The 20,520-nt window shown below is 55.4% G+C and overlaps 1 protein-coding gene across 2 annotated transcripts in view; it reads right to left on the bottom strand.

The window, feature by feature from the left end:
* Positions 1-20,520, bottom strand: part of TBC1D22A (TBC1 domain family member 22A) — a 298,612-nt gene that overhangs the window by 104,884 nt on the left and 173,208 nt on the right. For both annotated transcript variants that reach the window (XM_046013568.1, XM_046013567.1), the window contains one exon: positions 14,016-14,091. In XM_046013568.1, the coding sequence (XP_045869524.1) occupies positions 14,016-14,091 (76 nt within the window). The remainder of the gene's footprint in view (positions 1-14,015; positions 14,092-20,520) is intronic.

Consider the following 20,520-nt stretch of genomic DNA (forward strand, 5'->3'; position numbering starts at 1 on the left):
ATATTAAATTCGCCTGGCTGAAGGAGCCCCTGGAGGCCCGGCACCGGGGTGGCATTGCTGCCTCCGTCAAGTGGAGGGCCCTGACGTGCATGGTCCCAAGCGCAGGGGTAAAGGACCGCGCTCACCCGGGGAAGACCGCAGCAGGTGCAGGGACAAAGCCCCGGCAGAGCTGGGGGAGCCAGGCGCAGGAGCGCAGCCCGACACGGCACACTCCGCCTCCCGTGCAGCCCCACGATGCCGTGCAGCCCCACGATGCCCTGCAGCCCACGTCACTGCGGTCCACGTGCGCTCTGCCAGCCGCCAGGTCCATGTGTCCCGGTGAAATATCACTATCGTTCTGAATGCTCACATCAGCCATCCCCAGGCCTAACGAGGACGCGAGTGTGGGACGGGGCTGGTTATTTTTCACTGTCGCACGCAGAGCGCTCCACGGCCGGACCGACACCACTGATTTATTCTCTGCTCTCCAACTACTTACCTTGTAGCAGTAATAAAAATATTTTCACTCGGATGGTAATAAAGCTGAAACCAGTTTACTAGATGTAACTGAATTCTATCTTGAAAGAATAAGTCAATTTTAAACTTACAATGCAGACCAGACAACTTTCAGAGAAATTTCATTAAAATCACATTTACCCTAAATTAAAACACAGAGGAGAGGGGAAACGTACAAGCAGACAAAGCCACGCACACACAGGGAGAGCAGTTCCCCGAGAATGCAGTCTGGCATCTGGTTCCCTCAGGGCTGGAAGGGCACAGTTTTTAAAAACGCTAACGGCCACCCTCGGTGTGCTGGGTGCGGGTGACATGGTCGTGCTAACAGGCTCCCCAGGGAGAGGCCAGGGGAGCCGTGCAGGGACGTGGGGCACACAGGGCCCTTGGCTGCCCAGCAAGGCGACCGTGGCCAAGCGGAACCCCCAGACCACAGGCCCCAGCGCTTGAAGATGTGTTAGCCCATCTGCCGCCAAACACCTGCGAGGCAGGAGTGATGAGCAGGGATGACAGCGGGCTCCGACGCCAACGAAGCTTCCAGCGCCTTCGCGTCTGGGTGCGTAAGGGCTCGTGGGGCACAAGCTGCAGCCAGAGCCCCAAGTCGGCTGGCCTCCGAGGGCACACACTGTGCTCACCAGTGGCCACAAGAGTGCGGACGGTCGAGCATTCCTTCTCGGAAGCCCAGCAGGGTGCCCCCAACTTCTCTCCTCTGACACGCAGGCCTGGCCTGAAGCAGCCTCCCGTTCTGCTCGCAGGCTGGCATTTCCCCCTCACTAAGGGACCAAAACCCTGCAGTCAGAGGTCAGCCTGTCCCTCAGTCTGTACCCGTTTACACACCACAGCTTGCTCACTCCTCTTCAAGCCCCCAAAGCCGCACCCCAGAGGAAGGGCTTCCACGTGCCCACAGCAGGGATGGAGCCTGCCCCTCCCGCCACTACACAGCAGGCCTCTCTCCGAGAGCCGGGCTCGCCTGCACTCCTGCCCGCATGCCAGACCACCTGGGCCGGGGACAGCCAGCCTCCTAGACACGGGCCTGCAGACGCACCCCACCCCTGCTGCAGGGAGAGCTGCACCGACTGGGTGAGGTGGGGAGATCTTCCATGCGGCAGCGGACATGGGAACTGGGCACAGAGTCTGCCTCACACACCAGCCCCCACCCCGACCAGCCACGAGAAGCAGATCTAAAAGAGAGGGGAGAAGGCCCATCCTGGATCAGGCCCTGAGTGGGTCCCCAGGCCCACTTTACAAGGGAGCCACCTGGGGAGTGGCCAAGTATCCTTTCACAAAGCCAAGCCCCAGTGGCCACCTGCCTCTGGTCCCTATGGCTACGATCTGAACAGGGAGGGGTGAGGACCCTCTCCCTCTCCCTCATGCTCACACAGCACGCCTGTCTTTCGGTGACACTCGGTCACTGCCCCTGGGAATGAGTCACCTTTCCACTTGTGTGCAGCCCCACGTCGCCATACCACCAGCGCCTTGCAGCGTTTGGGACACGTGTCCCAGGCCCCGGGGAGCACCTCGTGCACAGCACGCTGCTGGGGGCACACCACTGACACACTTCAGAAGCACTCAGGGACGGACCAAAACGTAAAAGCCATCACAGAAGGAACTGCTGCAGGACCCAGAAGCTTTGGGCCTGCCGTGGGACCAAGACCCGGGTGACAACCTCCTGGGACGGTCAACAGCGCCTTCCTGGCTCGGGCACAAGGATGGGCCTCTCGGAGACTCCCCTCCACGGCAGGCCTCCCTCCAGGGAGCGCTCAGGGGCTCCCTGAGCACGCGAGTCACTGAGCGCTTCCCAGGCGGCACGCAGGTAGGCAGGTCACCTCCCCAGCTCTCAGCTCCCGGAGGCCAAGTCCTGCCGCACACTCCGCACACCGGCTACCCCCCCCCGATGTGGCACACTCTTCCTGTCTCCTGTCACCGCCTGCTCTCGCAGAGCTCAGAGCGAGCACCAGAACACAGGGCCGCCGGGACGGAGCTGCAGGAGACAGGGAAAGAGTCTGAAGTGCAGGAAACAAGAACCAGGACCGGAGCAGAAGCTGGGATCACATGTCCTGACGGAGGGAAAGCGACCAGCCAGGGTGCGCCGGCCCGGCTGCTGGGGGGCGGGGGCGTGGCAGCGTAGACCACGCACCAGAGAGGATGCGAACGCACCGGCGCCGCTGAAGGCAGAAGGGAAGAGCCTCCCCTGACACTGCCCGCCCGGGTCACCCGTCCCGCGCCACCACAGGCCAGCCATCGCGACCAAGCTCCTGCCCCTGACCAACACAGGGCGGGTCTCCAAGGTCCCGTCTGCGGTCACTGTGAAGAAAAACCCCACCCGCGGGGCAGGCAGGCTCGGCGTGACCGTGAGCACTCCCCCCGGCGGCCTCCCCGAGACCCCGGCCAGCAGGTCCGAGACGACCTGAAGCAGAGGCGTGAGGGCGCGTGGAAACGCACTCGGTGAGCAGCCTCCCCACCACGTCCACGCTGAAGGCAATGAGCTCAACCTTGGCCACGAACAGGGACCGCCCCACCCCCCAGGACACCGGCGGCCCCTCCTCCGACAGGCTGGTGTGAGGAGCATCACCAGGAGCCCCAGGAACACGGAGAAGCACGGGCTCCCGACAGCAGCCACGTCCACAACGGAGCCGCGTGTGAAGTGTGGGGTGTAGGGCTGTGGGAGCGGGAGCGGGTGCAAGTGCGTGTACACACGCATATTCCTAAATGCCAAACAGCCCCGCTACACGGAGGCAGATCCTCCGCGCCACCCGGAACTGCAGAAGGGGCGGCCTGCAGCTCAGGCGCGGGTTCGAGTCTAACGTGGGCCCCGCTGAGCTCAGCCGGCTCAGAAGCACCAGCCAAACCATCAGGGCCCGGTGAGATCTGAATGTCAGCGTGTGGCATACTTACGCCGAAAAGCTACGATTTGTGTGAAATTCACATAACGGGGAGCTCCTTACTCTGGCTGGCTCGAGACCAGGCAGGAAGAAGGATTCATCCCTCATCCTCCAGGAAGCATACAAGGCACAATCTGGATTAAGACTCCGGCAGCAGACCCTGCTGGTGCTTGGCCCTGGCCTTCCCAAGCAGCCCAGAGTCAGGCTCGACACTAAAGATGGAAATCCCAGGGCCCACATCCACGGAAGCTCTTGGCTCAGCCTGGCTGATTAATGACCAGGTTTCTCTCCTCCTCCTGGCCCACTGGGGCCTCTCAGGTTTACAGTCTCTGGGAACAACTTCAGAGCAGAGCCGAGCAGACTCGGGGCCCAGGGGACAGCAAGCAGTTCTGGGCCCTCAGGGGGTGCGGAGGACAGTCCTGTCTCTGTCCTAAAGCCGCCCCATCACCAGCAACAAACCCCGAGATCCCCTTTACGTGCCCATTTCACCCTCATGGGACACTAATCGCTGAAGCGACGCTTTACGACGAGACTTGAGTCTTCTGGAAAAGCCAAGCATAGACACCACCGCGTTTACCTACCCGCTAAGGCTATGCATCTTCAAATACTCCTTTTTAATACTAAAGGAGGATCTCCGTTATGTTTTTAAACAGAAGACGTGGCAAGTGTTTCATTTAGCTCCTCTTACGTCACAAACACTGCCTGAGGACAGCCCACGGCAGGGCCGCCCAGCTTCCATCACGGGGACTGTCGCTGGAAGGGCGCCAGGGCTGAACGCGGGGTCCGCAGACCAGGGGCTTACAGGCTAACGCCAGATGTGGCTGGCGTAACGGCCACAAATATATCAGGGGTATCGTTTGGTTGTCCTGCAACAACATGCAATTTCGTTCAGGTCCGTTAGCGGTCCAGGTGTGACGCAGAGCAAACAGTCCCGCTGGGGCTTCAGGGCTGACCCTCTCCCGGTCCAAGAAGTGTTCATCTCTGCTCGTTATCACAGCACAGAATCACTAGGTCATTGGTGGGAACTTAGGATTTTACATACAATCAGGGATTGTCAGCAGGGAACAGACTGACAATCACCAGAAACACCGAGCACATGCTCTTACTTGTGACCCCGTCTCTCTGCTGTGACTGGCGCACCCAGCGCTGACCACCAAAGCCCAGGGCTCTCCATGAGCCCCGGGGTTGGGGACGGGGGTGCGCCCGTCCCCCAGCTCTGGGCAGTGGCCGCAGCACAGCACTGGGTTTGGCCAATGAAGAACAGCAGTTTCAGGAACCACTTTCTGTTGGAAGCGGTAAGAGCCTATGAGGACTTCCCAGAATCCTCTTCCTTCTGTCCCAGGACCTGGGCAAGGATGCCCCCCAGGGCGGCAGCTCCCTCGGCCTGAGTCCCAAACCGAGAACCACAGAGAACAGAGTCCCAGCCAAGCCGCGAGGGGCGCACCGGCCGCTGAAGCCGCTGAGACTGGCCCGCCGTCTGCCAGGCCCTTGCCGAGCCCCGTGACCCCCACCGGGGATTCCCGGCCTCCACCCCAAGTTGGGGCCCACACTCAGCCACTCAGGGTTTGGCCAATGTGCATGTTCGATGCACGTCCACTGCCAGGCTCTGCGCTCCCACACCGTCCTGACAGGTCACCCCGAACCAGTCCCAAAGCAGCGCATGACACGACAGCGTGGGTCAGAGTCTGGAAGGTGGCCACCAGAGGAGAAGGAGCTGCTGCTGACGAGACAGGAAAAGTGGAAGGGAGGGAGACACCGCCCATCCTGGGCGTAGAGGCAGAGGGGCACCCGCAGTGGCCGGGCACTGCCAGGGTACAGACGTGGGAAAATCAGCACAGCCTCCGACCTGCAAAACCACCCCAATCCTTAGCCCGTACTGTCTGGTGCAGGCAGACCTGCTCGCCCAGCACAGCTGTGCACACACACACACACGCACGCACCCGTGCACGCACACCTGCATACACACACCGGTGTATGCACACACCTGTGCTCACGGGTTCTCCAGGTTCCGCAGAGAACATTCCAGGCTCCGCAGGAGCGACTGAACCCTCTAGACCTCCAGCGCGCCAGCAGCCCCCACAGGCGCACCGCGGCTCCTGGTGAGTGGGAGCACGAGAGGCACATGGCAGAAGGTGGAGGGTCTCCGGGTCACGGCCAGGACAGTCAGATGCCTCTGATGACTGCGGGTGCAGAGAACCCGCTGGCATGCTGTGGACTGTTGTGAACTGCGGCTCCACACAGCCCCTCCCAGAACGAGTCTGGCCACCACGCGGGGGACAGAGAACTCAAGAGGCTGTTCTGGCAAGCTAGAGGACCGTGAGCCACACCAAACACCGGGGCGATCTATTTCTCCCTGAGATCGAAGAAGAAATGACATTTGGTAGCAGATTAAGAAATCAAACAAATGTATGAGCAAAATTTAAAAAGCCTGAGGTTGCTTTTTGAATAAATGACAGGCTCCCTAACTAATGCCTGAGATCCACCCCCTCCACACACCGCTGCCGTCCCCCCCCCAGCGGGTCCAGACTCAATCCTTCAGTCTCCACACGTGCACCTGGATGGCCCCAAGCAAACACCCCCTGTCGCTCGTTCGGGAGGGGCCGCTGGAGGCTGACTAGCCAAGCAGGAACTCATCTGCTCTGGAGGCTGCTTCCTCCACTCCAGGGTCAAAATAACTGAAGGCAGGAGAAGCCTCCATCACTGGGAAACACACACAACCAAAACAACACGTGACCCCAGACTTCGGCTCAAACAGGACAAGCAGCCGTTAGAAATGGGGGTCTGCTAAGGTCTCCGTGGCCACTCATCCAGGAAATCCCAAATCCTGTCTGATTTGCCGGCAGCCAGTGCCCTGTTCCACCAGACCGCAGACCTGCAATCAGTCTTTTCCGGTTCTGGGACAGATTTTGGTCTTCCCAGAGTGGTTCCATCTGGTTCCAGTCCTCCTTAGATACCCACACACCCCTTCCCCTTTTCCACAGACTTTTTGCACCTGACCCTCCCCACGGGCTGGGGGTGGGTGTTGATTTGCCTCCTTGCGGGGGATTTGGGTTCACAGTCATCACTGTCCCTACTTACAGTGCAAGAGTGGGCTCTCTGCCACCTTCTTGATGCGCACGGTTTCTCAGAGGGAATGCAAACAATGCACATTTGGGTGGCCTTGTGCAATTCCAAGGTCAGTCCAGACCAGCATGCTTGCTGGATTCCTGTGAGTTATATTCTCACCACACGTTGAGGACACTTTCTCATATTTTTGTTGAGAAGTCAGTTCTCAAATAGCTGTTTTTAGAAAATAATCTTTGCCTCCAGCTGCTTTAAGACTGTGTCTGTCGTATAATTAACCTTCACGAGGATGTGCTCACATACAGTTTTCCCATTAGTAATTCTCCTCTGGACCCAGTGGTCACTTGAATCTGTGAGTTGGCACATTTCGGGACTTTTGGAAAATGTCTCCATTATTATCTCTCCAAAGTCTCACTCATTCTCTCTCTTCTCCTCCTGTGACTCCAAACACACACCACTCAGGCTTCCTGAACACACCCTCTAGATCTCCTACCTGCTCTGTTTTCTACATTCTTACTCTCCAGTTTTATTATGGCTCTTTCCTTCCAGTCATCTTCCAGATCATGCATGTTCTCTGTAGCTGTATCTAACCACCACGTTTTTAATGTGGTTATCATATTTTTCAATTCCAAAGATCCTACTTGGTCATTTTTTCAAATCTCTTCTGTAAAACTACACAGTTTTCCTCTTCCCCTGCAGATATAGTCAAGGTTAACTGTTTTTACTCCTTCATACACAGAGATAAGGATAATGGTTTCGCAGTGTGTGTCTAAGAATTACAAAGGCACAGCATTTTGGGGACCAGTTTCTGATATCTGTTGCTTCTGTTGGTCCACTTAAGAGTTTTGAATACATGACAAGCTTTGACTGTACACAGATCATTTTATTTGAAAACTACACGTGTTTGTAGAAATAATTTCAGTTCTGGTGACTTCCTCCAGAAAAGAATCTGCTTGGCCTCTCCCAAGCACTGTGAGCGCCCCCGTGGAGAAGGACTATAGCTGAGTTTCAAACAACCCTGGTCCTCTCAGGTGACAAAAACCAAGATTACCAGACTGTACAGAGGCTGTTTCGTTCCGGGTCTTCCAGACTCTGCTCGGTCCCAAGGTTATGAGCCTGTCTCACATTCTCTGTCTGAGGTAGCTAGACCGTTCGCTGTGGGAGACTGTGCAAACAGCAGCTCGTGTTGGGAATCTTCTTTCTGGACGAGCAGATGCCCTCAGAGCAGCAGCCTTTAGAGCTGGGCTCACCTCTCTGAGCACCAGCATTCTCCTCGAACGTACGCATGGAGTTTTATCTTCTTGCTGGTAGTTCAGCGCTTTTAAGAAATGTGTTTCCTGGGGCGCCTGCGGGGCTCAGGTCATGATCCCGGGGTCCTGGGATCGAGTCCTGCACCGGGCTCCCTGCTCCTTGGGAAGCCTACTTCTCCCTCTCCCGCTCCCCCTGCTTGTGTTCCCTCTCTTGCTGTGTCTCTCTCTCTGTCAAATAAATAAATAAAATCTTTTTTAAAAAGAAAGAAATGTGTTTCCTTTTTATTTCTTTCTCGTTTTCCTTCCTTTCTGTTCTCCCCCTGCTCTCTACGAGCTTCACAATGAATCCTCTTGAGCTAGTTTTGGTGTGTTCAGGGGGCAGCGTGGGCGGAAGCGTCAGACCCACCAGCACTAGAAGTGAGGCTCGTCACCTGTCACCTTGTCCTGTGTTCCGAGTTCCGTGGCTCGAGTCCTCCCCTCTCATTCTGAGGGAAGTCCTTCCGCTTGTGCCCCACACAGCACAGGGGACTCCCCTGGGTTCTCATTAGCCACCTGAGCTGTCCCGAGACACATCGTTACCCCCGCCCAGCGCACACCCTCTCGGGCCGCTGCCGTCTTCCACTCCGCTGGGCTCCGCCACAGACAGGCCCGTCTCTCCTGTCTCCAGCACACACTTTTGAGAAGGGCTTAAGGCTCGCAGAGAGGGGGTGCAACCTACTCAAATTAAAACTTAAAAGTGCTCTTGAGATATCCTTTAGTCAACCCTCCCCACTAAAAATGAGACAACGACACTGGCTCTCTTCTGGTCTTTCCCTCACCTCCTCGCTGTGCTTCCTTCTGTGTCCCCCACCGAACCCCAAGACCTCGGTTCTCCCCCCCACCCCCCACCCCCCCCCCACCCCCGCCCCATGCCACTCGGTTCTTCACAACACAGCTGCGGGACTCCAGGCTTCCTGAACCTTACAGAGCAATTCGGCTCTTTTCTACATGAGTCTTCGCTGAGCCATGCCCCTAAAGACCTCACCTTCCCGTTTTCCTCTAACTTTTCCCAATGTATTGAAACTATTTAAAAAAAAAGTTCACCCATTTTTCCCACCCCAGCCCCCACCTCTTGCAACCACCAATCCCTTCCTTGCATCCGTGAGCTTGCTTTTGGTGTTTCCATCTTTTTCTTTTTTTAGGATTGCACATATACGAGAGATCGCACAGGATCTGTCTCTCTGTCTGACGTACTTCCCTTAGCATAACGCTCTCCAGGTCCGTCCACAATGTTGCAAACGGCAGGATCTCCCTTCTTATGGCTGGATAACACTCCTGTGTGTGCGCGTGTGTGCGCTACAATTTCTTCACGTGTTCCTCTGTCAGCGGACACTCAGTAGTTTCTGTATCTCGGCGGGTGTAAATGTCGCACTCAACATGACGTGCACGGATTTCTTCAAGTTGGCAGTTTTCGTTTGGTTCAGCTAAATACACGGACGTGAAACTGCTGAGTCACACGGTGATTCCATTTGTAACTTTCTGAAAAACCTCCATCCTGTGAGTGGCCGCACCAGCCCGCGTGCCCACCCACGGCGCACAGGGCTCCCTTCTCTGGAACAGCCGTTCTGGTAACGGTGAGACGTACGAGCTCATCGTCCTCTGGATCTGCGTTTCCCCCAAGATTAATGACACAGAACATCTTTCCGTGTGTCTGTGGCCACCTGCAGGTCTGCTCTGGAAACCTGTCTACTCAGATCTTCCGTCCGTATTCTAATCAGAGTTTTTTTTTTTGCTCTTGAGTTATAAGACTTCTTTATATGTTTTGGATATTAGCCCCTTATCAGATATGTGACTTGTGATTGTCTTCTCAGATCCAGTAGGCAGCCTTTTCATTTTGGTCACGGTTTTCTTTGCTGTGCAGAAGCTTCTTAGTAGGCTGCAGTCCCAACTGTTTATTGTTTTCTCGCTTTTGACATCAGATGCAAAAAAATCATAGCCAGGACCTATCTCAATGAGCCTGTGTTTCCTGGTATGAGTTGGAAGGTTTTAGGTCTTACATTCAAGTCTTTAACCCACTTTGAGCTAATTCTGTGTACGGTGTGAAAGATCAGTCCAATTTCATTCTTTTATTTAAATTTTCCCAATACCATTTATTGAAAAGACTGTTCTTTCCTCATTGTATATTCCTGATTCCTTTGTCATAAATTATTTGACCATACATGTGTGGGGTTATTTCTGGGCTCTCTATTCTATTTCATTGACCTACATGTCTGATTTTATGCCAATACCATACTGTTTTAATTACTATAGCTTTGGTAATACAGTTTGAAATTGAGGCACGTGATGCATCCAGCTGTATTCTTCTTCCTCATGATGGCACTCTCTGTTTGCAGAGCCTTTCGTGCTTCCGAACGTATTTTAGAATTCTTTATTCAATTTCTCTAAAAAACACCATTAGAATTTTAATAGGGACTGCAATCAATCTGTAGATTGCTGTGGAGAGCCTGGGCCTTTTATCAACATTAATTCTTCCAATCTATCAACACCAAATATCTTTCCCTTTCCTTTTTTTTGGGGGGGGGGGTATCTTCTTTAACTTCTCTCATTAATGTCTTATAATTCTCAATACACAGGTCTTTGACCTCCTTAGTTAACTTTATTCCTAAGTATTTTATTCTTCGTTTTTTAACTTTCTCTTTCTGATGGTTGCTTATTACTGTAAGAAAACACAATCGACTTTTGTGCCCTGATTTTGTATCCTGCAACGTGACTAAACCCATTTATTAATTCTAACAGGTTTTTTGATGGAGTCAGAGATTTTCTATACATAATATCCTCTTACCTGCACAGAGCGACAATTTCACATCTTCCTCTCCATGGGGATGTCCCATCTTTTTCTTGCCTAATTGCTCTGGCTAGGATTTTCAATACTGTGTTAAAAAAACAGTGGTGAGAGTAGACCTCCTTGTCTTGTTCCCGACCTTAAAGGAAAAGCTTTCAGCTTTTCACAGTTGAGTGTAATGTTAGCTGTGGGCTTGTCACAGACAGCCTTTATTGTGCTAAGATATGTTCCTTCTATGCCTATAGTCTGGTAGGAGTTTTTATCATAAATGGATGTTGAACTTTATCAAATGTTTTTTCTACATCTACTGAGATGATGCTACAATTTTTATCCTTCATTTTGTTAATGTGGTAGACCACACTGACGGCTGTGCGTCTATAATCCAAACCATATTTGGATTATGGATTATGGAATCCATAATCCAAATACGCCTGGAATAAGCCCAACTTGGTCATAGAGTGTGATCTTTTTACTATATTGCTGAATTCAATTTGCTAATATTTCATTGAGGATTTTTATACTAATGTTTATCAAGGATAATGGCCTGTAATTTTGTTTTTTGTGTGTGGCATCTTGGTCCCGTTTCAGCATCAGGATAATGCTGGCCTCGGATACTGTGTTCAGAAGAGTTCCTCCTTCTTCTATTCTTCTGGGACGGTTTGAGAAGGATTGGTATTAATCCTTCCCAGAATGATCGGCAGAACTCACCAGCGAAGCTGCCTGGTCCTGGACTTATGTTTCTTGGGAGACTTTTAATTACTGCCTCCTTCACGTCAGTCTCCCTGCTAGCCTGGGGCCTGGAGTTCAGATGCTCAACTTCACTATGATTCAGTCTTGGCTGGTGGGTAACCGGAATTTACCCAGAGTTCAGATGCTCAACTTCACTATGATTCAGTCCGGCTGGTGGGTAACCGGAATTTACCCACTTCTTCCCGGCTGTCCGCTCTGTTGGCATATACGTGTTCACAGCCGTCTTTGACGGCCCTTTCTGCTTCCGTGGAATCAGCTGTAATTACATCTCCCTTTTCACTTCTGATCTTACTTGAGTCCTCTCTCTCTCTCTCTTTCCTGGTGGCTCTTGCTAAATGTTTGTCAACTTCGTTTACTTCTCAAAGAACCAGCTCTTTGTTTCACTGATCTTGTCTAATATCTGCCCAAGTCATTTATTCCTGCTCTAACCAGGGCCTCCTTCCTTCTACTAGCTTTGGCCTTCATCTGCTCTGCGTTTTCTAGCTCCCTGACAGGTAAAGTTGGGTTGTTTACCTGACACTCTTATCATTTCTTGAGGGAGGCATTTATCACAGGAACCTCCCTCTTGCCACTGCTTTGCTGTGCCCACGAAATTTTGCTATGTCACTTTTCCATTTTCATTTGCCTCAAGGTATTTCTGGATGTCTCTTCTGATTTCTTCTTTGACCCACTGGTTATTCAGCAGCATGTTGTCCAATCTCTCCATGTTTGTGGATTTCCCAGTTTTATTCATGCAATTAATGTCACCGTTCTTAATCAACGAGCCCACGAAGGTGCGTTCCCTCACCAAAGTGCCAAGAAGGTCTGAATCAATGCCGTCCTTCCCCTCAAGTGCAGACAGGAGGCAGTGGGGGGTTTTTTTAAGCAATTTTTCTTCCTAACACATCCTGCCCTTAATAAAATCTTTACAGTCCCTGCAAAAGTTCCTAGTGCACAATTTCTCTCTCTACGAGGTGAGGGATGAAAGTGGGGAGGGCGGACTTCCCGCAGCGGAGGCCTGCAGGAGCTCTCCCAAGGGGCTGCTGGGGGGGCCTGGGTTCCCCCCCAGCCAGAGAGCCCAAACCCTGTCCACTGGGTGCACTTCCTGCTTGGAAAGCTTGGGCATCTAAGGTTTCATCAGAAGAACAGTCACAAACCGGCTACAGCATTTCCATATTTTACATGTCTGTTACATAAAGGAACCTTCTCTGTTGTGAAGAACAGATCCTTTAAGCCAAAAACTTCAGGCCAGAAGTACCCTCCTCAGAAATTGCACTGAAAAATGTGATTTACAAAAAAGCACAGCTTGGGCTGGGATTCCTCTGGTCCCTGCTGCTGCTCTTTTAAACCACCGTCCAGCAAATGCGCAGCATGCTTCTTCCTGAACCACAGCACCAGAGAAAATCCACTCAAGCGTTTCCCCAAACCGCGGCACTGGTACAAATGAGCGCTAACCACGACTTCCTAACCTCCACGGAGACAGAAAATATGCCTTCTGAGGGACACGAGGGGAAGAGAAGAGCCCGCGCAGGAAGTGAAATTCACACCTACTGCGAATCTTAGTTAGAAGAACTGAGAACGGGGCCAGTTGCGAACCTGCTAAACGGGGAGAACCCAGCCGCCTCCCTGAGACCTCGCTGCGAAGCTAAGAATAAACGCGGTTCCACAAGCAGGAAATGTATCTCGAGCAGACAAGTTGGAAAGCAGCTGAATACACTGAATGAAATAAAGTATTATTGGGAGAACCATGAAAACCTTCACCGTATGGAAATGAGGTAATAACCATTAGATCCCTGGTCAAAAATCAGATTCAATCAAGCCACAAAATGGCGTTTGTAATCTGTATGACTACATTTTACAATGTCATTCACAAGTTCCCCAAACCAAGTGCCTTTCTGGGGAGATGATGACTGGAGCGACGCAGCCAGGGGAGCGGTGGGGACACAGAGGCCGGGCCGGAAGCACACCCCTGCGTCGATGCTGGAAGCAAAGGACAATTTCTCTGTACGTTCAGCAAAATCACCTGCCAGGCTCGCATGAGGCTCTCCATGATGGAGCCCCTCTTCTCTGCACCTCACCACCGACCGGTCGGTGCCACAGATCTATGCCTGGTTCTGCTTGGATCACTGCGTTAACGCTCTGTTCGCTCATGTAACGAACTATCGGGAGGCGGTGCTGGGAATGGGCCGGCATCATCTCCCAACTTCCATTTAATTAAGCTCTGCTGTTGCAATATGACGGTCAGCACATCAGAGGGGAAATTATTTTAAGAATGAAGGTAAAAGGTATTTCAAAGCCCCCACTTAAATATGAAAGCATAATCTAAAACGGCCGAGCACACACTATAATTTTCCTATAATATTAAAGATTTTATTTCCAGACTTGGTAATTAATTGGATTCCATGGAGAAATTATGCCAGCATCCTTGATAGCAAAATGATGCACAAAGGCAGGGAACAGTGTGCCAAAGGACAGCCATAAACAACCACGCTGTCGCCCAGATTATGACAATCATCAGGCTTAATAAGGAGTGAGAGCTGCCCGCTCCTGGAGCGCATTCATTACTCCCTGCAAAGCGCCTGCGCTGGATTCTGATTATGTCGCCCTGATAAAAATGAAGGGGAGAGGCTCCTGCTCCAGTGCCCCCCCCAGAAGAAAGCCTGGCCCTGGCCTGCGGGAGCCAGGACCCCCAGGATAGTGAGGACAGCACCTCTCCGGGGTGAGGCCAAGTCCTGGGCCTCCCACCGCCTCCTCCCGGGCCCCAGGGAGCAGCCTCACCGTCAATCCGGCTCGCGAGCTCTTCCAACATTTTCACCTTCGTCTGGATCCCAGGCTGGGCGAACGTATAGTTGTCCTACGGGAAAAATAACCACAAATATCATATGCACAGAAAATAAACAAATAACCCACACCCTCCAGAGGGGAAAGAGGAAAGTGAAACAAAGGTGAACAGTCTCACAGCAGAACGAATTCACCAAGTGACCCGTGCACGCAGCGTGAGGCCCCGTCACAAGGGCCCACCCGCAGCGCAGTCCCATCTGGGGTCAGGACCAGGCCTCCCCGACATTAGGGGGCGAGCACACCCGACTAGGGGACCATCTACTGGAGCATCGTTCTGCGTAAACACAGACATTTACGTCCACGTGCAACAAAGAGGCACAGGCGCGGACGGCTCGTGAGAAGCGAGTGGCTGGAAGCCGCTGGTGGCCGCTGCCTGGGCCACGGGCACTCGCTGGGGCTGGACTCACCAGTGCCAAACGAGCGGACGCAGAACAGCGCCCAGGCCCAGTGCTGACAGTGTCAGCGTCCCACCCCCAGTCCCAAGGCCAAGGACGCGGCCACCGCACAAGGAAAGTACGACCACGTGCCCACTCTCCATGCGCCCAGGTGAAGGAGTGGATGAACCGAGACAGGAAAACAAGGGCAGGCGTCAAGCCGGATGAGTCCTCGGTCCAACAGACCTGGAAAGGAGCCCCACTCTCCTCCTCAGGAACCGCACAGCCTTGGTAAGCCACGTCACCTCTCTGGGCTCCCACTGGCTGTCTGCGCCAAGAGAACAAGGCTGCCTTCTAGGTCTGCTCTAAGGTGTCCAAGAAACCAGGCAGGGGCAGTGCTAGAGGGCCCAAGATTACCAGAGTTGCCAGGCAACAAGGACGGGGCCTCAGCCAGCCTCCCGTCACCTTCAGAGGGGCCGCGGGGCTCCGAAGGCACAGGCCTCCCCGCAGGGAGACACAGGCAAGACAGAGACAGCCCCAAAGAGGTCCACAGCCTATGCCTGGAGCCTGCCAAAAGGCACACAGGGACCAATCCACCAACCACAGGGAATTATCTGGACTAGCCGAGGCCCCACTGCAGTCCCCGGGCCCCGACAAGTCCACAGGAGCGTGAGAAGGACCCGACCTGCCACAGCAACACTGAAGATGAAGGAAGGGGCCAGGAGGCGAAGCACGCAGGCTGGGAACGGTCAGGCTGTGAGATCTCGCTGGAGCCTCCCGCACACCTTGAGTCAGCCCCACAAGACGCACAACCTCCCGTGCTGTGAGGGATCACGCAGCCTGTGCGGTTTTCGGCCACTGAGCCTGTAGCGATTTGTTTCGCCAGCCGCAGGAAATGAATACCGCAGGCTTGGGGGCTGCTCGTCCCTGAGGCCCCCAGGACCCACAAGATAAAAGGACAAGATGAGAATCTGGAGCCCCCTGGCCGATCCTGGACTCCGGAGAGCAGACAGGCCTCGGCCCCAGCACTCACGCGGCCCGTGCTGGGCCAGTGTGGGGATGAAACGGCTCGTCCTCAGGGAGCCACACCAGACACGCTGCACGAGCTGCGCCAAGGACAGTGAGACCCCCGGCCTCTGTAAGGTGTGGGTGACACGGGCGAGGCGCAGGGCAACGACAGCCCACCAGGCAGTCACCGTGGGCTGTGGACAGTGGGGAGTGCTCCTGCTGCTGCCCCGCACCACTGGGCACGGGGGGGGGGGGGGGGCGTCCCTTCAGCAGGGACAGCTCCTGGGCAGCCCCCCCACGTCTCAGCCTGCATTCGGGGCTCAGGAGGGAAGCATGGGGCAAGTCCGGAGGGGACATGCACAGTCCCAGATAGTCAACCGTGCAGACAGCCCCTGTGAGCGAGGGGCCGTGCCCACAGAACTGAGTCCAGACCAGGAGGGGACCGAGCAACCGGTGGCACCAACAGTGGCCGTCAGGAGGCCCCGGGGACGCAGCAACAGCTCCCAGTGTGGCCCGCTCCAGAATCCGCGAGGGGGTTTTCAGGTGGAGCACTCAGCGTGGAGCAGCTTGGGAGGCCGGACGCAGGTGCGGGGGTCCTTGCCACCGGCCCCTGCACAGACACGGCCGCACTCACCGCGCCCACAGTCACTAGCCACACGCAGGCGCAGCCGGCAGCTCGAGCCGGGGCACGGAACCGAAATCTCCTACGGGGCATCAGGGAATGTCCGCAGGCGCGGGAAAGGGCAGAGTGGGCCCCGCCCTCTCGCTGGGGCGTCTCGCCCACGCGGACCGGTGGTGACGGGCTCCGGGCTCCAAACCGTGGCGGCTCTGCCAGCACAGAACCAAGAGAAGCAGCGTGCACCAACCTCACCCGGAGCGACGCCAAGGCACAAAGGACGGCGTCCCTGGTGTGACCGTCTACTGGACCCGACGACAGGCCTGCAGGTCCTGCTAAACCCAGCCCTGGAGAAGGGAGTCAGGACTCACGTTTAATGGGCGAGACTTCCAGGCCTGACGGGCCATGGGTGTCCCTTGAGGGCACACTGTAAGCTTTACCGTAGCTGAACTTCAACGGGGTAAGAAACTGGGGTTTTGGAATTGAGCTTGCAAGGGTTAGCCTCTGAGACTTAATTTCTCCCTGGAAATTGGATAACAGAAGGAGGTTTATATTCAAATGCGGGCATACTGCCTTGGTGAAAGTTTACACGCCACCCCTTGGCCTGGCGGCAGAAATTTCCGACGAGCCAGCCGGAACGACACTCGTGGGTCCGGCTCAGGGAGGGAAACACGCTGCGGGCGGGAGCTGCGGCCTCGGGCAGGCGCCGCGCAGACTATGTCCCTGACGCTCAGTGCTGACAAACTCCGGAGCCATCAGGGAGCATTCTAATACCCTCCCCCGGCGGCCTCCGGAGAGCAACGGGGCGACGGCTTCCCCGGGAGCTGGTGCATTCGAGGGGCTACGATCTCCTCCTCTCCGTCTCCAAGGGGCATCGGCTGGCACCACCCCTGGACCTCTCTCTAGCCCCAGGACGCTCGCCGCAGGAAGGCGACTTATCAGCCGCTAGAGCCGGCAAGACAGACAGGCTGCGTCTCAGCCCTCCTCCCCGCTGTCGGAGCCGGCTACGCCCCGGGCAGGCTGCCGCCTCGAAGGCTCTGCGGCCCCCAAGGGCGCGCTGGCGCTGATGGGGTGTGCGAGCGAGTAATCCTGGATTCGGTCGGCCGGTACGTCTGGCGCTCACACTGAGATAGGATTTCAAGATTCTCATTTAGAAGAAATAAAAGTTACTCTTCGGTCTCCATCTGCCACTGTTTTGTTTTATTTCTCAATTTGTTCAAAACCCGGGTAGGGAAGATAGGTTTTCTTAGAAATCCAAACAATGAGAAAAGAATAACACCTGAGAGCCTCCAAATTAAAAAAAAAAAAAAAAAAAAAAAAAAAACAAAACACCACCTCTGTGTTTTGAAAGGAGAAGAGATTAAAGGATGGGCTGAGGTCTTGGTGTTCTGGACGTGGGTCCCAGGCAGAGAAGACCAGCCTTCAGATGGGCTCCAAACCCAGACGGCAAGATGGGGCTCAGAGGGCAGAGCCCAGCGAGGCAGGGCACAGAGGTGAACGGAAGGAGCCCAGGAGGTGGGTGGCCCTGCTCAGTGGCCAGGAAGCCTCTGAAAGGCACACCAAGGACATTCCAGAGCCAGAAGGCTGACTGAGAAGATGTAAGAGGGAAAGAACATTCTGTGGCCCAGCAACAGCCCCTCTAGGAGACACGTGGTACTCAGGCCTCCTCGGGGACGGGGGTGGGGGTGGGGGAGCCTGCGGCACAGCGAGATCCCAGCGGCACAGCGCCTCCCACGGGCTCTGCCTGTGCAAGGCCAGGGCACCAGGTGCACCTCTGGCCAGTGCCCAGCCCCCGATCCAAACACGCACCTGCTGCGGGAAGCTGTGACTAGGCCCAGGTCGCTACCCGTTCACGGACATATGAACAGTAACATCACCCCCTTCACAACAAGTAAACACTCTTCGCCTCTCTAACTGAGATTTGATTTCAAGTCTTCAAAAAAGAACGCACGCTAGAAACTTAGGACCAGAGGAAGAAAGGTCTGAGGAACACAGTGACCCGGGGGAAGCTTCCATGGAAGGCGAAGTCTGCGTTCGCCGACAAAGCGCGCACGGCCCGCCTCACACCCGTTGCCATCCCACCCCACGCTTCGGCAAAGGCGAACAGCACTTTCTGCGCTCTTCGGGAGGAAAGGGGGGTAACATCTTCTGAAGGAGCACTGCAGAGACAAGCTGAAAATTAACTTCACAGGAGGCGGAGCTGGAGGGCCCCACGGCGCCAGCCGCCACAGCGTCACAGCCCCGCAAGCACCTGTGATGAGGGCCTGGGCCCCCGACCACGGATCCGCCTTCTGGCGTTCCCCCCCCTCCCCGAACACAGCTTCTCTCCGTGCCGAAACCCTTCTCCCCGCCCTCTGAACCTGCTTCTGCAACAGCCCCACACGTCCTTTTTGCAAACAGTGGCCTGAAAGACCTTCGTGTCCGTCATCTCCTGCAGGGGTCCCCAGGCCCTGGACACAGCCCTGGACAAAGTGCCCCACAGGGCTCCCGGCTGCGCAGAGGTCAGAGAGCACACACGGCTGCACTCCGTGTCGCCCATCGGGAAGTCACCCGGACTACTGCCCGTCATGCCGCCATCCAGTCCGCAGCAGAGCAGGGTCACTCCATGAGCTCCTTCATCTCCCCAAGAACCACTTCTGCACCCTCCCGCGGGCCACGCGACATGCCGCGTCCTGGCAGAGACAGCACAAAGAAGAGCAGGGCTGGGACTGCCGTCCTCAGAGAGGCTCGTGTGCAAGGCCAGCCCTCCCTCGGCCGGTGCCGGAGACCCGAGAGCTCGGGAGCACTGCCATCATCCCCGAACAAATAAGAAGGCTTCGCTGGGCCTCGGCCGACCGTGTGGCTTATGCTGAACTGCTTTCCTTCTGGGAGTCTGGAGTTCTGGAAAGTGCCAGGCAGAGGGCATCGAGGTGACAAGCTCTCCCAGAACCCGGAGTGAGCTCCCTCTCAGGTGGCCATTTCAGAGCTGCCGTCACGACTCACCGCTGGGGATGTGACACGTGTCCCATGTGCCTCCACCGCGACGGGACATGAGGGACCTTACCCCTGCCTTCCTCCGGGCCTCCCCAGGCAGCCGGTTCTGCTCGGCATGCTTGCACTGGAACGCATCACGGCCGTGAGTGCAACCATATACGGATTCCCGAGAGGCACCAAACCTTGGGCTGGTCTTTGGGTGCCCTGACACGGTCGGAGAAAAACCACCAGGGCCCTTCTGTGCAAGACACATCAGTTAAGCAGATGTTCCTCACGTAGGACAGCGAGTGCATGAGAAGGGCTCACTGCCAGGTGGGGGCCCCGCCTGCCCTCAGGGCACAGAACAGGGAGCCCCATCTGGAGACCAGGCCACCAATGCGAAGGCTGAGCATGGAAGGAAGGGAGCAGGGCGCAGAAGAGGCCCGGCAGTAGCCCGGAGCGGGCACCTCCCTGGAGGGGAATGAGGGCCAGGACAGCTGGAGGGACAGTGAGGAGGCTGGATAAGGTAAGAGAAGCCCACTCGGAGGCTGGGGGAACATCGGGGAGGGAAGGGTAGGACCAGAGCACAGCCATGGGATGAAGGTACCGACACGGCGATGGGGAACCGCCAGGCTTACAAGATCTGCACTCGGAGAAGACGCCTCTGGCCGCAGGGCACAGAGTAACCGAGGGGCAAAGCGGACGTAGGGGAGTTGGAGGCCCCACCGATGCCCTAATCTAGGCCAAAAGACGAGGACAGCCTCCCGCCAAAGACACAGGTGGCCCAAATTATGCAAACTGCTTTCAACGACCTATATTACTGGTTGGGTTTTTGAACTTGAACATAGAGCTGTTCACTTATTCCTATTAGCTTGCTCCCTTGATTGGTTCTCGGGTGGCATTCCGGGCAGCTGAACACATTCTGAATCTTGATTATGTCATCTATCACATTAGCTGTCCCTCCAAGCTTAGAGGCACTGGTTACACTTATACCCTCAATGTCTTCATTATCGTCTCAGGGAAGAGGGGGAAGGACAAGGACAAGGACAGAGCTCCATGGCGTGTGTCTCCGAGACCACACTTCGGCGGAGGAGTGTCGTACATCGGATCAAGCCAACCGCTCACTTCCTTAGTGCGAGCTTCATTTCTCCGATCTCCTGTCCTCTCCTGTCCTGTCCGGTAAGTGCGACCGGAGCGGCCGCTCCACAAGGCTCTGGGCATGCTAAGTAAGTTGCTGTACCTGCAGAACCTGGAAGCGCCCTCCAGTGGCCACCTTCCACGGTGACAGGGCCAGGGGACAGCAGTGAAGATGGAGGCTCCCACCCAGTCCGAAGGCTCCCACTGGCCGCCGCTCCGACAATGGGGACAAGGCTAAAGGCCTGTTTTCAGCCACTCCAGGGGTTGTCAAGGGTCCGAGGGGAAGACAGGAGGCTGGGGGGAGCACAGGGGATGTTTAAGGCCCTGGAACCACCCTGCACGACTCTACCAGTGG

The sequence above is a fragment of the Meles meles genome, chromosome 7 (assembly GCF_922984935.1).
Source record: "Meles meles chromosome 7, mMelMel3.1 paternal haplotype, whole genome shotgun sequence".
Classification (NCBI taxonomy): Eukaryota; Metazoa; Chordata; class Mammalia; order Carnivora; family Mustelidae; genus Meles; species Meles meles.